General features: G+C 40.9%; 1 protein-coding gene across 1 annotated transcript in view; it reads right to left on the reverse strand.

Moving 5' to 3' along the window:
• The window catches only part of EFL1 (elongation factor like GTPase 1), a 135,225-nt gene that overhangs the window by 88,513 nt on the left and 29,559 nt on the right, over window positions 1–17,153 (reverse strand). The window contains exons 8-14 of the mRNA XM_057543843.1: window positions 16,935–17,058; window positions 15,132–15,208; window positions 14,261–14,397; window positions 13,123–13,245; window positions 9,689–9,788; window positions 5,587–5,738; window positions 5,179–5,345 (exon numbers count right to left, since the gene is read on the reverse strand). Coding sequence (XP_057399826.1) covers window positions 5,179–5,345; window positions 5,587–5,738; window positions 9,689–9,788; window positions 13,123–13,245; window positions 14,261–14,397; window positions 15,132–15,208; window positions 16,935–17,058 — 880 coding nt within the window. The remainder of the gene's footprint in view (window positions 1–5,178; window positions 5,346–5,586; window positions 5,739–9,688; window positions 9,789–13,122; window positions 13,246–14,260; window positions 14,398–15,131; window positions 15,209–16,934; window positions 17,059–17,153) is intronic.

Below are 17,153 nucleotides of genomic sequence, written 5' to 3' on the forward strand. Positions count from 1 at the left end.
AACTCTGCCAAAAAATTGCAGAGGAAGGAACACTCCCAAACTCATTCTACAAGGCCACCATCACCCTGACACCAAAACCAGACAAAGATACTACAAAAAAGGAAAATTACAGACCAATATCACTGATGAATATAGATGCAAAAATTCTCAACAAAATAGGAGCAGACAGAATACAACAACACATTAAAAGGATCATACACCATGATCAAGTGGGATTTATCCCAGGGATGCAAGGATTTTTCAATACACACAAATCAATCAATGTGATACACCATACTAACAAGCTGAAGAATAAAAACCATATGATCATCTCAATAGATGCAGAAAACGCTTCTGGCAAAACTCAACACCCATTTATGATAAAAACTCTTCAGAAAGTGCGCACAGAGGGAACCTATCTCAACATAATAAAGGCCATATATGACAAACCCACAGCCAACATCGTCCTCAATGGTGAAAAACTGAAAGCATTTCCTCTAAGATCAGGAACAAGACAAGGATTTCACTCTCGCCACTATTATTCAACACAGTTTTGGAAGTCCTACCCATGGCAATCAGAGAAGAAGAAGAAATAAAAGGAATACAAATTGGAAAAGAAGAAGTAAAACTGTCACTGTTTGCAGATGACATGATACTATACACAGAGAATCCTAAAGATGTCACCAGAAAACTACTAGAGCTAATCAGCAAATTTGGTAAAGTTGCAGGATACAAAATTAATGCACAGAAACCTCTTGTATTCCTAGAATAAAATACCTAGGAATAAACCTGCCTAGGGAGACAAAAGACCTGTATGCAGAAAACTATAAGACACTGATGAAAGAAACTAAAGATGATACCAACAGATGGAGAGATATACCACGTTCTTGGATTGGAAGAATCAATATTTTGAAACTGACTCTACTACCCAAAGCAATCTACAGATTCAATGCAATCCCTATCAAATTACCAATGGCATTTTTTACAGAACTAGAACAAACAATCTTAAAATTTGTATGGAGACACAAAAGACCCCAAATAGCCAAAGTAGTCTTGAGGGAAAAAACGGAGATGGAGGAATAGGATTCCCTGAATTCAGACTATACTACAAAGCTACAGTAATCAAGCAATATGGTACTGGCACAAAACCAGAAATATAGATCAATGGAACAGGATAGAAAGCCCAGAGATAAACCCACGCACCTATGGTCAACTAATCTATGACAAACGAGGCAAGGATATACAATGGAGAAAACACATTCTCTTCAATAAGTGGTGCTTGGAAAACTGGATAGCTACATGTAAAAGAATGAAAGTAGAACACTCCCTAACACCATACACAAAAATAAACTCAAAATGGACTAGAGACCTAAACATAAGACCAGACACTCTAAAACTCTTAGAGGAAAACATAGGAAGAACACTCTTTGACATAAATCACAGCAAGATCTTTTTTGATCCACCTCCTAGAGTGATGGAAATAAAAACAAAAATAAACAAATCGGACCTAATGAAAATTAACAGCTTTTGCAAAGCAAAGGAAATTACAAACAAGATGAAAAGACAACCCTCAGAATGGGAGAAAATATTTGCAAACGAATCAACGGACAAAGGATTAATCTCCAAAATATATAAACAGCTCATGCAGCTCAATATTAAGAAAACAAACAACCCAATCCAAAAATGGGCAGAAGACCTAAATAGACATTTCTCCAAAGAAGACATACAGATGGCCAAGAAGCACATGAAAAGCTGCTCAACATCACTAATTATTAGAGAAATGCAAATCAAAACTACAATGAGGTATCACCTCACACCAGTCAGAATGGCCATCATCAGAAAATCTACAAACAACAAATGCTGGAGAGGGTGTGGAGAAAAGGGAACCCTCTTGCACTGTTGGTGGGAATGTAAATTGATACAGCCACTATGGAGAACAGTATGGAGGTTCCTTAAAAAAGTCAGAATAGAATTACCATATGTCCCAGCGATCCCACTACTGGGCATATACCCAGAGAAAACTATAATTTAAAAACAGGGCTTCCCTGGTGGCGCAGTGGTTGAGAGTCTGCCTGCTAGTGCGGGGGAAGCGGGTTCGGGCCCTGGTCTGGGAGGATCCCGCGTGCCGCGGGGCGGCTGGGCCCGTGGGCCACAGCTGCTGGGCCTGCGCGTCTGGAGCCTGTGCTCCGCGGCGGGAGGGGCCGCGATAGTGAGGGGCCCGCGCGCCGCGATGGGGGGTGGCCCCCGCTTGCCACGATTGGGGGAAGCCCTTGCACGGAAACGAAGACCCAACACAGCCTAAATAAATAAATACACTTATAAAACAAAAAACAAAAAAAAACACACATGCACCCCAATGTTCATTGCAGCACTATTTACAATAGCCAGGTCATGGAAGCAACCTAAATGCCCATCGACAGACGAATGCATAAAGAAGATGTGGTACATATACACAATGAAATATTACTCAGCCATAAAAGAATGAAATTGGGTCATCTGTAGAGACGTGGATGGATCTAGTGACTGTCATACAGAGTGAAGTAAGTCAGAAACAGTAAAACAAATATCGTATATTAATGCATATATGTGGAACCTAGAAAAATCGTACAGATGAACTGGTTTGCAGGGCAGAAATAGAGACACAGATGTAGAGACGTATGGACACCAAGGGGGACAAAGGGGCTGGGGAGGTGGGAGGTGGTGGTGGTGGGATGAACTGGGAGATTGGGATTGACATGTATACACTAATATGTATAAAATGGATAACTAATAAGAACCTGCTGTATAAAAAAATACATAAAATTCAAAAATTCAAAAAAAAATAAACTTAAGGTTGATGTTTTAAAAAAAAAATGCAGAGTCTGATTCAGCAGGTCTGGGGTGGGGCCTGAGATTCTGTATTTCTAACAAGTTCCCAGGTGATGACAACATTTCTAGTTCATGTGAGTAGCAAGCATGAATAGGTCTGTGTAGACAGGAGGCTGGAAAACAGGTAAGGGATACATCACACAAAAGCCACACTGAGGAGTTTGGGCTTTCTCCTTAGTGCATTGGTGAGACACTGATGAACTTTAAGTAGGAAAGGGATACATCATATCTGCAGTTTTAAAAATGACTCTGGTTACCGAGTACATGTGTGTATGTGTTTGGGGGAAGGGTGTGTGCGTGCAGCACATTTCTGCTCCAGAGACATAGTGATGTCCAGCCCTAGAGAAGTCACCTATAAATTCTCGGTCAGATGTGAACAGAAGCAGCAGCCAGCTGGGAAAGCAGAATGGTAGGCAGTGGTTCTGAAACTTGAACAGGCAAGGAAATCACCAGGAGGGATTATTAAAACAGATTCCTGGGTCTAACCCTCCAGAATGTCTTCTTCCGTAGCTCTGGAGCAGGGCCTAAGAATCTGCACTTCTAACAAGTTCACGGGAGATGCTGGTACTGCTGGTCTTGTCTTGGGATCACACTTTGAGAACCACTGGTGTAGTGGAAAAAGCACAGGCTTTGGGGGCCATACAGATATGAATTCAAAGCCCTGACCCACCACTTCCTAACTGTGTGACTTTGGGCAAGTTTTTTAAACTCTCTGAGTCTCCGGTTTCTTATTTGTAATAAGAAAACAGTAAAATAATACTAAACTCATGGCAGGACAGTTGACTAATGATGGTGGTAAGGATTAAGTAAAGTACACATAGTGTGTGCCTGCTAAGGCAGAGTGGCTTTGCTTTGGGTTGCACTGGAAGGCAGGACCAATTTAAAAAAAAAAAACAAAACTGTGAGATGAGAGAACATGTATTGTTTTAAGCTGCTAAATTTGTGGTCATCTGTAACATGCAGCAATAGAAAAAAATAATACAAAGGATAAACACAAAATTCCAGGAAGGGATATGTCTGAAATATTCACTTTTTTTTTTTAAGTAGCTGAAATTAGGTTTTACGGGGATCCAATTACTGAAATAAGGAGTCATTTGTGCTGTCAATTCATTTTATCATTCCTGCTTTAGTCATCTGACACATGAAAGCAGTTGATTTCAATCCTGAGCCCCACAAGAGCAAAGATACACTATGTACAGAAGATAAACTGGAGTGCTCGTGGAATTTCTAATGCCCAATAAATCAGTGTTTCACTAAATAACAATTTCTTACTCCTCTTGACAGTTTAGAGAGTAAAAAAGGAAAAAAATTAACCAAGACCACCCTTTCTGATAAATAACAAACTATCAATTACGTGTAAACCAAGATGGTAAGATGATCATAAATGGATTTTTATACATGCCATCACAGCACTTTCACCCCCCCATAAAACCTAACCCTATACACACCAACTGCTGTGCTCTTTCTTGCTAAATCCAAACATGTCACAGACTAGCACGAACTGCTTAGCCACCACTCAGCACTGCAATGTCCAAGGATCAGACTGCTAAAACTGATGGAATTAGCATTCAAGGCAAGGCAAAGTTGATGGCACAGACTTCTGTCAACTGCCATCTCCCTCTCTCTCATTCATACAGCAGCTCCCCTGGTTAACCTGCAAGGAGAGGAGCACGTGCTTTTCTGCTCGTGATGCCGCACGTCTTAGAAGCTCCTAACTTACTGCTTCTCGCTGATCCTGACTGGCTCCCTGGACCTCTGGCATTCATCCTATGACCTTTATCATTTATTTACTACATATATACCTTGTTTATGTCCAAAAATGTTCTGACGGCTCTAGCTTGTGGTTTCTTACTTGCCCTTTGGCTCAGACATATTTAGATGCTGGCTGTTCACCGACTTTCAGACCCTCCTGATCAATTTCTGGGATCTGCCTGCCAAGAAACTGTTGCCTATCACCTGCTCACTGCCCATGCCTTTGGCCTGTGCCACCTAGTTTTTGGATATTTCTTGAACATCTGCCATTGCCCTGGCTCCAACATGACATCTGTTCTTACCAGTTCCTTCCTCTAGCCTTGAGCAGAAAAGCCTTATAATTAACTAAATAAGCTTTGAAAACATGGTTCATATACTGGTTTAATTTCCTAAATGCTACTAAGCGAGACAGGTTTACCAAATGTTACTGAAGTAACACAAGAGGAAGTACATGGATTCACCTGAATGTGCCTTTCTAGAGACAAAATAAATCTACTAATAAGGTAATCACCAATCTCAACCAATCTGACAAGGTATCAGAACCTTGAAACAAACTAACATTTTACTTCCAATTCTTACCCGCTGCAAAAACTCAAGAGGACTGTATTTGGGCCCCAAGACGAAAAGTTTCTTTCCTCTTCGAGCCACGCCACTGAATACTCGAGCAAATGCAATAAAAGGCTCTTGGTCATTTCCTTCCTGGGGCACAGGTTTAGGGGTCTCACTCTCCACCTCTTGCTCATCACCTGCCAGAAGCCAAAGGATAATAAGTGCCAGGAATGCTCTCTCCAATCCAGGGACTGCTGAGAAACTCAGAGGGAACAGGGAATATGCTATATTCAGCCCAGTTTCAGCAAGGAAACACCAAGAATGAAAGTATACTGCTAAAAGCTACCTTTAAAGCTAAAAAGCCCAAGAGCTAAAGGATGAGTGTCCCAAGTTATGTAAAAATCCCGTCTCACCAAAGCCTATTTAGGAAAGCTATACCTTTCGGCTCTTCTCCCTGTGGACTCGTTTCAAGGGCACTCCCATCCTGGGTGGGCTCCAAGGGTGCTTGGCCCTGCGCGGCTGCCAGCTTCTCCGCGTGCCTTCGTCTTGCATGCTCACGCCTCTCAGCAATCTCCTCCTGAGTGAGAGGTCTACAGGAGACCACAGATACGTTAACACCTGGCAACATCAAGCATCTCTCAGTCTGTTCAAGCAGAGAAACAGCAAGTATTAACGTAGCTGGAGAAGATGATGGTTGGTCCCCAGTCCCATCCGGGCGGAAGGTTTCCCCAAGTTCTCTCCCTCACTGCAGCAAGAGGAGAGAAGGCCTGTCGGGCTTTCTCTGAGAATGCTGCGTCCCCAGCTAGTCTGAGCTTATGAACTGACATGCAAGAGCCCATGTCCCCACACAGAGCCACACACAACAGCATGGAACCTTTCTTAGGTACCGATGTTCCTCCTCGATAAGGCAAAGGACAGGAAAAGGAAGGGTGTGAGTAACAGACACTGGGGCTCAGAACACCCCTGTAGAGAGATAAGCATAAGACTTCAATGAGATTGAGGTTTTCTCCTCAAGTACAAAAATATATCTTCATGGAGAACTGAGGTCCAAGAAGAAGGGTCAGGCTGAACGCTGGCAATTCATCAGGATAAGAGGTCAAATAGTGATTATCAGTCATTGTGTTAGACCCAAGTACCACCAGAGAAAAGGCAGTGCGTGGGTGTGTCTGGCTGTCTGCTGGGGGGTTCATCTGGAGGGTGGGTCATGTTGCTTGATCCTGTCACTTTGTGCCTGCCTCCCCTGCTGTCCCCCACTGTGATTTTATGATTCCTGCTTCACTCCCTGGTCTCTGACTTGACACCTGGCTGATAATCTCGTCTCCCAGCCTGCCATTCCCCTTTCCCCTTCTCTCTCCTTAAGCACTGGAATCCATTCAGATGGCCATTCTGAGAGTGCACTGTCCACGTGCATTCTAAATGGCCACATGCTCTTGGAGATCCTGATGTCAGGTACCCTAAAACCCCTTTTTACTTTGTGTAGGCTACCCTGGGAGGTGAACGCTTAAGTCACTGACTGTCCACTGCTATCCTCTTCAGACACCTGCCTGCTAGACAAGACCTCCCACTAGGGCTGGACACCAATTCTACTCCCTTAGCACCTGCCCCTCGAAATCGAAGAATTCGGTTCTAGGAGTCGGCCCCTTCTAGTCAGACCCATCCCAATGCAGGTAGCAGGGCTGTGACATAAGACACAAAAAAATGAGAGCACGATCTTTGAGAATGCCTTGCTCAGGTGTCGTTAGGCAATCAAACCTGCTGGCAGTTTCGCTACAAGAGATAAGCTCCTCCTTACTGGAAGCTCTACATGTTAAAGGCCTTTCAAATACAGGATAAAAGCTGCTTCCTCATAATTTCTTGTCATGGCTCTTGTTCTGTCTCCTGGAGCAACATCCAACAAACCTTCTTCCCTCTGCCTTCCTTTCAATCATCTGCATTCATGCCCTTCTCCTCCCCCTCCCCCTTTTCTTCTTCAGGCTACACACTCCAGCTGCTCCTTCAATCAACCCTTAGATAACTTACCTTGTTTCTAGACTTTTGCTAAAATCTTTTACAAGAGTATCTGAAAAGTATGAATTAAAATATAAATGCAGAATACATTATTATTACTACAAACAGGGTGGGAAAAAAAAACCTGATGCACTTGTTAGCACATGGAGAGAAACTGTCTCTTCCAATGGGCTTATCACTATGATACGGACATTGTGTTCATCACTACGTATATTATAGCACATATTATCAAAACAAATGACACAGGTATTATTACTCCTAGTTTACAGACGAGAAACTGGAGGCTTAGGAAATTTACATAACTTGATCCAAAGTGACACAGACAATAAATGGAGGAGCCGTAATTCAAATACAGATATGACTCCAAACTCTATACTCGTTATCATCAGGCTATGTCTCCCATCCAGAAGGAATTAAAGATGATAAAATCATCATCACATTCAGTAAATGTGGTTTTATTTTAGCTTTGGTTAAGGAAGAAGCATATTTGTTCACATATATTAAATCCTCATTCTGCCTGAGCTCATAACATGATTAGCATTTTATATTCACTAAGTCAGCATCAAATGCATGCAGGCTTGCTGTCCATCTACATGTTTATCCATCCATCCAGTTAACGCCTACTATGTGCCAGGCACTGCTGTGAGCACTGGGAGTGGTGGCAGAGGTAAACAGAGCAGACGGAAGCGAAGTCAGCAAGGTTTTATATGAAGAACCCATTGTGTAAACTAGTATCTATTGAGAATAAAGAGGAATTTATTTGCAAGAAAACAGAGCTCTACTAGTCAAGGAACATCTGTGGGTGGTGAGTTACTGAGGCTGTAGCTGAGCTAACTATGGATGACAGTTCTGAGGGGACGGCAGTCAGCAACAGCAAGGATGAAGGAGACCAGAGGTGAGAATACTGACTGGAGCGTCAAATGGCAGACTGGGGAGGTGAATCTGGAGAAGAAAGGAAAAGAGGCAACGACACAAAACCACCCACCCTCAGGATTCCAAGCTGAATGTTCCTGCTCTGGCCTCTGCGAAGCTGGCCGAGGGGTGGGCTGGGAGAGTGTCAGAGAAAGGGCTGGAAAGCTGGCTATAGTTGGTACGATCAGTAACCACACCACCAGGTAGCTGAGATGATGGGAACCAAGGGACCAAGGAACACGGCTTCTATCTGAAGATCACATCTTGTTACTAAAAGAAGGTGGTTCTCAAGAAGGAAGCCAAAGGAACACAAAGACTCGGGATTCAGAGGGAGAGGAACTGCCTCAAAAACTCCTAGTAGGATGTTACCTAACAGGTACTTATCAGCAAGTAAGTATTCAGCAAGAATTTGATAGAGTACAGTTGAGAACAGCAAAAGCAAAGGCCCAGAATCTAAAAAGGGCAGGCAGGTTGGAAGGTTGCCTGCCTAGATTTAGAGGTGGAGGTTAAAAAGCTGCACAGGATGACAGAGGCCAGATTCCACACAGTGAAGTAGAAGACCATAGGTTTTCAAGCTAGACAGATGTAGATTCAAAAACTGTTTTGGCCTCCTTCTAGCTATGTGACCTTGAGTGTACTACTTAATCTTTTTAAGGCCTCTTAATTTCCTCAGGTAAGACTGAAACATTAAACAGTTCCATTGCAGAACTGTTGTTAGATCTAAGGGGCATAATTAATGGTGAGGCAGGAATATTATAAGTTTAATAAACTGCAGCCAATTATTAGTGTTATCATCATTATTAATTATAACATAAAAGAGTAAGATCTGAGATGCTGCCTGAGGTACCAGGACCTTCTTCAGAAGTAATATTTATATCCTTTCTCTCAGATTACTTGAAAGATTGTTACACAGAATGCCCCCAGAGTAGCTGTGGATAGCACAGAAGAGGAGCTTCCAAGCTCCTATATCGAGTGAATCTCTTCATTCCAGACACCAAAATCATACTGAAGGAAGGATGGCAAATGGACTGGCAGAGTTAGACACTGGGGCAGGGGAACCAGCTAGGAGACTGCTGCAATAATTCTCACGAGAAATGATCACGATCTAATCATTTATACTAGCGGTGAGGGGGGGGCAGTGCAGCTGGGAAGGAGGGGAAGACACATGACCAACTCATATGATGTAGAATAGATCCTCCAAGACTCTGGAAACTTGAGAAATGAGCCATCTCCCTCCACACACGCACAATACACGTGAAGATCAGCAGAGATACTCACCCATCCAACAATCTCTACTGGGGCAGACAAGACAGGCTTAGATTAGAACCTGCCTGATGTTCAATAAAAGTTAACTGTGGCTACCCCTACTCTTACTGCTCTTCAAACTGACATGAATTCAAATCAACAGTCCCAGAGCTGATTTCAACAACCATCTCCTACAGAGGTATCACAAAAAGATAAAGTACCCTGCAAATTTTATGTTCCCGCAGGGGCTGCGGCGTATGAATTCCAGGCTGAGGAGAGAAAGCATTATCTGCACCTTCCCACCCACACCCTCACTGCAGCCCTGTCAAACCTACACCACTTCCCTGGCCCAACCCAACTTTCCTTTTATCCTTACCTTGGCTTATTCTGAGGCAAAGCCTTAGCATCAACTGCAAACATTTTGGAAACAAAGATAATAACCGGAGCAGTGTCTTCGCTTCCACATTTCATAAAAGCTAAACAGACAGGAAGTAAAACTGTTACTGTTTTTTCCCATTATTAAAGAGCCAGATTTTTCTGAAAACAATTAGGAAGTTTAGAACATGGCATCATCTAAATACGTAAGCAACCTATAATGTTTTACCACTATGATAAAAATTGCATCTGGAAAAGTATAAAATTGCTAGAAAAATAGTAGAGCAAGCGCAAGAGAACTGGCAGAAATGAGGAAAGAAAAGCAAAACTGATAGGGTGGGAGAAGGGCTGGAGGAACTCCCACATAGAACTAAAGCTAGGAAATGGGCTTAACCACCCACCATAAGCCCTCAGAAGTGTTTCTTGTGGAGAAGGGATAGAACTGAGAAATTTTACCAAAGGTCAACAGTCAATAGGTAGCTTACTAATAAAATACATAAAAACCAGTAGCTTTTCCAATCCCTCACAAAAACAAGTTAGAAAATAAAACAGACAAAAATATCTTATCATGATAATAACCAAAAACCTTAGAAATGAATTAAGATTCAATACTATAAAGATGTCAATTTTCCCTAAGTCTATAAATTTTAACACAATTTCCTATCAACATATTGACATTTTTCTTAACCTACATAAAAAAACCATTGGTTAAGATAAAAAACCATCGGTTGGTAATTTTTAAAAAAAAATCACCCCACATCAAAATAATTCACACATAAAGAATTCAACAGTAAAATTCAAGTAAGAAATAAAGGAATCAAGAATTAAATGTCTATCAGAAGTCTTGCCAGGGAAAACTTTGAAAGGCTGTGAGGAACAAAGTGACACGCCCTGACTTCAATTTTTAACAGGATCACCTTGGCTGCAGTGTTGAGAAAACATGAAAGGCTATCAAGAACAGCAGCAGGGATACCAGCTGGAAAGCTATTATAATAACCAGATGAGAGATCATGGTCCAGGGAGGACCCAAGGAGGCAGAAGTGGAAATGTTGAAAAGCAGTTGTTCTGGATATATTTCAAAGGAAGAGTAAACAGGATTTGCAGATGGACTGGATGCAGGGGCATGAGATAAATGTGGGAATTAAGAGCATGCCGTTGTCATGTAAAGCCTTGAGACTGGAAAAGATCAGCAGGTAGAAAACAGATGAGGTCCAAAGACTAAGCCTTGCTTTGGGGCATCCCACAGTTAAAAAGTCAGGGAGATGGAGAGGAACTGGAAAAAGAGATTAAGAATAAACAGCCAGCTCTGATGGCAAATATTTGGCTTGGCTTCCTAGCCTCAAGAGGCTATTAGAAGTTCAATCTGGAAATTCCTTATGAAAAGTTCCAGCAAAGCAGATTTAAAAGAGCCTATATGGTCAGTTACTATTCTTGCTGGACCTATAAAAATAATCAGGCCAAGTTTAATGAAACTAAACTTACTCTGCAAACAAATTAGTCTTAATTTGGCTATCTTGGGTAGAAATCAGGGTGACTTCAGAGAGAAAAAAATTATGTTTCAATAGAAACTATAATACACACTTGTGGATATTCGATTCTATTTCTGTTATCATCTTCGAGGTTTTGTTTTTCTACTGGTAAACTGGACTGGATCCTGAATTCTTCTAGTTTCCTCAAATATTTGGCTACAACTCTCCAAAGCAACATTTCCAATTTTTCTCCCACTTTTGATTCGGAATCACTGAGAACCAAAGCTGCCCCTTTCCTGAAGCCCTGCAAACTGAAGCTGAACAACCTGCAATACACTTAAGAGAGACCACCACACAACATCCCATGTTTAGACAATCTTCAGGCCTGTTGCTGTGTAAGCCGCTCAGAAAGTTTACCTGAACACTCAACGACATCATCAACGACATTTCACACTGCAGATGATACTTGACTCTGACATCTAGAAATCTTGACTGGCTGCCTCCTAGGTTCAGAAGTTGGTTTATAATTTGCTCCAACCATTAACCTTTTTCTTCTGTCTCCATAGAAATGCCTCTTATAATACCTGATTGCTTGCACCTTATAAGCCTAACTTTGAGAGCCCACCTGCATCACTGCCTCCAGAAATGAATTTAACTAGACAGACCTATTGTCAGGACTGAGACTGGTTTAATGAGATGGAACAATCTACCAACTCAGCTTCTGGACTGTGACACTCCTTGAAGACATTTCAAAGGCAGAACTGTTGAAGAGCAAAATTTGCCACCCCAGAATGTGTTTCTTTGGCATGAGGATTAATTTAGGCTGATTATTTTTAAGAAGGAGAAGACTCAGGAAGTCCTTCTTCTTATGTCCCCTTAGCTGTCTAAAGAATTCAGATACGGGGCCTGGTCCCGGAATAGAGCTATCACCAGAAAAGAATATGCAGCTATCACTGTAAAGAATATGGGCCAGGTGTGGTGGGGGAAACCTGGCAGGACCTAGAGATCAGAGTCCACTCTGTGTCCCAGAGTCTCTGCACAGCCCAGCAAACATTCTTTTCAACCAAACTTTTGCTTTTCCATCTTCATGTGAATTGCCTTCCTCCCCTTTGAAGTCCTGAACCACTCACAGTATTTAAGGTGAGGGTTTCGGCCAGTTATTCTGTTTTCCTGGGTCTGTCCCATGTATATATGTTACTAAACTTTGTTTGATTTTTCTGTTTTAAAAAAAAAAAGAAAAAAAAGAATAAATAGCCAGGGAGACAGGGAGAAAGTAGGAGTATGTGGAAGCCTAAAAGTCAAGGAAAAAAGTGACTCAAGGAGTAAGGAGTGATCAACCATGTCAAATGGTAGTGACGGATCTAGTCAGATGAGGATTGAGAACTGGCTGAAAGATATAACAAAGGACAGTCAACAGCGGCCCTGAGAACAGCAGTGACTTGGGGGGCAGGGGCCGCAAATTCAACAGACTGGGAGAAAAGGAACAGGAGAAAGTGAGCGCACACACATGAACTTCAGGGAGCCACTCGGAGCCGGGGATGGGAGGGTCCCTCTCATGGGGAGCGCGTATAGCGGGCTTCAAAAGAGCAGCACAGCCCCTGGAATCACTTTTCCACAGTCCCTGGGGACACAGCCATGGTGGTGATATGGCACTTTAGGAACACATTCCTGGCTATTTAGGAGGATGGAATACAGCATGATTATAAGATTATGAAATGTGATCAGGGCAAAAGGTAGGGGTCTCAGAGCCTCTGGTATCCCCACTCCACTGGCAGAGCAAAATGTCTCTAGCAAAACTGAAATGTTAGAAAACAAAAGGCAACTGGTGAAATGTTTGTGAAATTGTTTATCTGTAGAATTGGCCATTTGGCCATTTAGCAAACTAGCATTTAGCAAATTGGTCTAGAGTAGTCTGGACTTAGGACAATCAAAAATATGTTACCTGCTGTGTTCATCTTTACCTCACCTGCTTTCAGCGCCTGGGTTTCCGGTGGAAGAGAATCAAATGTTTGCGATCCTGCGCACATCAGTTTCTCCACTCTCTCGGCTGTAATATCAAGGGGACTAGGAAGTTTCTGACACACCATAGCTGAAGTCTGTTGTTAAGGACTCAAAACCTTGAGCAAGTGCCCTCCACCATGGCAGAGATTCACAGTATGCACTAAATACTGAGGTAACAATGTATGTCTATAAGATGCCTGGGCTGTAAGGCAGCACTACGCCATATATCACATCTCAAAATATGGATACAATTTCAGGGAGTTCATGGACACTCTAGAGCCCAGAGAAGATCCTCGTGATAGATATTCTAACACTGACATCCTACGGAACAAGTGAGGAAGGACAACAGAGCTTAGGAGCCTGGCTAACTGTGACCTTTTAAGTCCTCAAAATCTTTTATGTGGTTTCATAGACTGGTATAGAACAACCATCAGCCACAAGCTATGATACAAGAAGGTCCCCCGCCAGAGCGAGTGTCACTGTAGGGGTATGTGTCTATCACAGCTCTGAGATCCACTGCTGGTTCACTTCCAGGACACTGCGCCCCAGCCCACTGCAGGGGTATGCCTGAGTACACACAGGTCAAGGAGAAGAAGATAGTCTAAATTCATCTATAAAATCACTTTAGTTAATGTAAGCCATTTAAAATCAAGTCTTTTTGGAATCACTAATGTGAGAGGAAGTATCAACAAGCTAACAAAAATATGGGTCTAAAATGAACCAGTGCTATATAAAAAAATAAATAAAATAAAATTCAAAAATAAATAAATAAAATGAACCAGTGATCCTAACATAAACATCTAAATTATCTACTTATATGTAAATCTTAGCCTAAAAGTTTTTATTTTACAGATTACTAAACAAAAACTAAAAACATTTTTAAAGAACATTCAGGTTGATATTAGTATTAGTCCTAGTTAATATTAATATATTCATTTTTAAAGTACTTAATACAGTTTCATGGTAGAACCTTAAATAACCCCAGAAGACTCTGGATGGAAATGCGTTATTTTCAGAGGATTTCCAGATTGCCAGTAACACACTGGTTTTTCTTGTTTAGTCAAATCTATGATTTCATTAAAAACCATTAAAATAAAGGATACCAAGAACAGCTTGAGATATGGGAAGCCACTGACTGCAAATAGCATTGATCTGAACTTTAGGATCTGAATGCCGTGCCTCTCGGGCTCCAATTTTTAATCCTAAAGAAGTCACGATTTTATCAATTTTTTCTTTGTCCCTATAGTAAACGTACAGGATGGGTGGGGGGTGAGGGGTGAGGAGAGAGAAAGATCACATAAAGACACAAAGGAGCAGTGAGGAAAAGGGACTCAACATTGTTTGACACATTTATTCCTAATGTATTACTTTTACTACAAAAAAATAAAAACGCTTGAAGGGGCTCCTGCCACAGGAGAAAACTGCTCAACCTCTACCCATACACTTCCAAATGAACTTTTCTTTAAAACGTCCCATGAAGCACCATTCCACAATCTCCCTAAAAAAGCTATGTCAACTGGTAAAGCAATTGTATAAATAAATACTAAAAAATCATTATTCCATCTCTGGAACAACTTAGAAATTTACTGAAGCAAACATTCTTTTCCATGTGTATCAGGCAAGTTTTTCCCCAGGTGCCCCATTAGTGATCCTTGATATCAAGCACCTTTTCTACTATAATTACTATTTTATTTTAAACTGAGCTTGTATAAACAAAAGTCTAATGTTTCTTTCCATCCTTTTATCTCTTCACCTCAGCACTCTATAAAATATTGCTGTTCTCTCCCTCCTGTCACCCTTTACTTGGGTTACACATACTCCTTTAAATTGTTTCCAAGCCCTGTAATCAACTCCTCTGTAAAGGCTCTGTTCATTTTTTCGGTCTATCTCAGCTTTCTGAAGTGTGACTCATCAAACTGAAAAGTGAGGCAAATTATACTGCCCAATTTATGTAACAATTTATAACAGCCTTACTTTTTCAAGACAGCATCATACAAACTCCATATATTTTCCAGGATCAACTGTACAAATAAAGGTTTCTTTCCTTTTGCCTGTAAAAAAGGATGAATGGGCTTAAAGTTCTGAATATTTAATCGGTATCTTACATATTCATTCTTGACATGTTTTATTATCAGTGTTTCATTTCTACTAGAAAATATTTACCCAACAGAAAAGTGGAGGAAAGTAGCTATAAGAATGCTCTAAACAGCCAATAATCTACAATCAGTAACAACCCACTGTTCTCTTCCTCCAGGAACCATGGACTTCACAAATAAGACCAGTTGCCCTTTCACTGCCATCAAAGAAATACATGATACCCAAGCTGAGAGCTAAAACTTCACTCTAAAATTTCCATGGACTTTGTTCTAAAGAATGTTCTTAAACATGAAAAATGTTCAACTTCAAGGAAGAAGATATTAAAAAAACCCCAAAAAACCCCTACTATTTCTCTTACCAAACTGTACAAAATAATATCAAGAGCACTTTGAGATGGATAATATACAAGAGCTGGAATATAAACTGATACCCTCTTTCTCAAGAACTATTGGCAAGGTATTGGGAAATTAGGCCATTACCTTTGAATGCCTGGTTAAAAAAAGGTCATTGTCAAGACATAAAAATGTATTTATCAAGATGCCCACCACAGCTTTACTTAAAAAATCAAAATATTTGTGAAACAGAAATAAAAATTATGTCCAATCTTACAGAATTTATGTAGATTCTACATTTATGTAGATTATGTAAATGATGATGTAATAGGGTCCTTATGTGACAGGAACTGTTCTAAAGACTTGTCTTGGATATTTCATATAATTATCATAACCACCCTGTAAGTATTACTATCTCCAATTTGCAGATGAAAAAAACTGAGACAAATGTCACAGAACTAGTAAGTGGTGGAGCTGAGATTCAAACAGAGTTGGATTCTCAAACCATGCTCTTTCCCACTTCATACACTGGCTCCCTCTTAAATACACTGTTTATAGAAAGCTTTTAATGGCAACGGAAGATGTTCACAATATGATGTCAAGCACAAAAGCAGCTACATTATATAAATAGCAAAATCTCAACTGAGGGATGTATGTATCTATCCAGAAAGAATGAAAGAAATGAAAACCACAGCATCAGCAGTGTTGGCTTCTAATATTTTTTCTTTCCTGTGGCTTTATACTTATAAATACCTTCTTAAAGGAATATATATGTTCTTCAATGAGAATGAATTTATAAAATCCTGAATTTTACATTTAAAAAAATCTTCCAGAAAAGCATCCTCTGAGGCTATGTGATTCAGCAGCCTTAATCACCTCAATCGATACAATGAAGTGCTCCAGGGAGCACCTGCCTCTCCACATCAGCAAAGCATGGTGACTGACATTCAATGAGAGAAGGCCTCAGAGAGACTAGGGATAAAGTGTGGGCCACACAGTGATGTCTGAAAGAGATGTCTCTTTATGAAGGGGACACACAAATGCCTGATGGAAAATATGTGTCTTCAAGTTCACATGCACAGGATCTGAGATTTTTGCTCCTCTTAAAAAGAAAAAACAAACAAACAAACAAAAAAACCCAGGCAGTCCTTTGTTCCCTATATTTAAAGAACTCTATTTAAGCAATACTTGGATATAAGACACATGAGCTTTAGCCAAATATATACAGTAGAAAATCCCTCATGAACTGACTCCCATAAACCAAGGCCAAATTACAGGTGTCTTACAGTACAGGTTTTCATAGGGCAACAATGTGACCAACAATCAACAGGGACGTATGCCACATTACCTGATCAACCTTCATAACCTTCTTAGCCTTCATATTTATGTAATAATCTCCCCACAAGGTTTTCAAAAGAACTTCCTTTTTGATGCCAGTTTTTTGACTGTAGATTTCGGCAAAGTGTTCAATTCTGAAAGAAAAGCAAGTGTTCACGTTATTAATAACAACATAAATAAGTATGAGTACAGCTAACACTTGAGTGTTTCTGTGCCAGGTACTGTTCAA

This window comes from Balaenoptera acutorostrata, chromosome 3 (assembly GCF_949987535.1).
Source record: "Balaenoptera acutorostrata chromosome 3, mBalAcu1.1, whole genome shotgun sequence".
In the NCBI taxonomy this organism is placed as follows: domain Eukaryota; kingdom Metazoa; phylum Chordata; class Mammalia; order Artiodactyla; family Balaenopteridae; genus Balaenoptera; species Balaenoptera acutorostrata.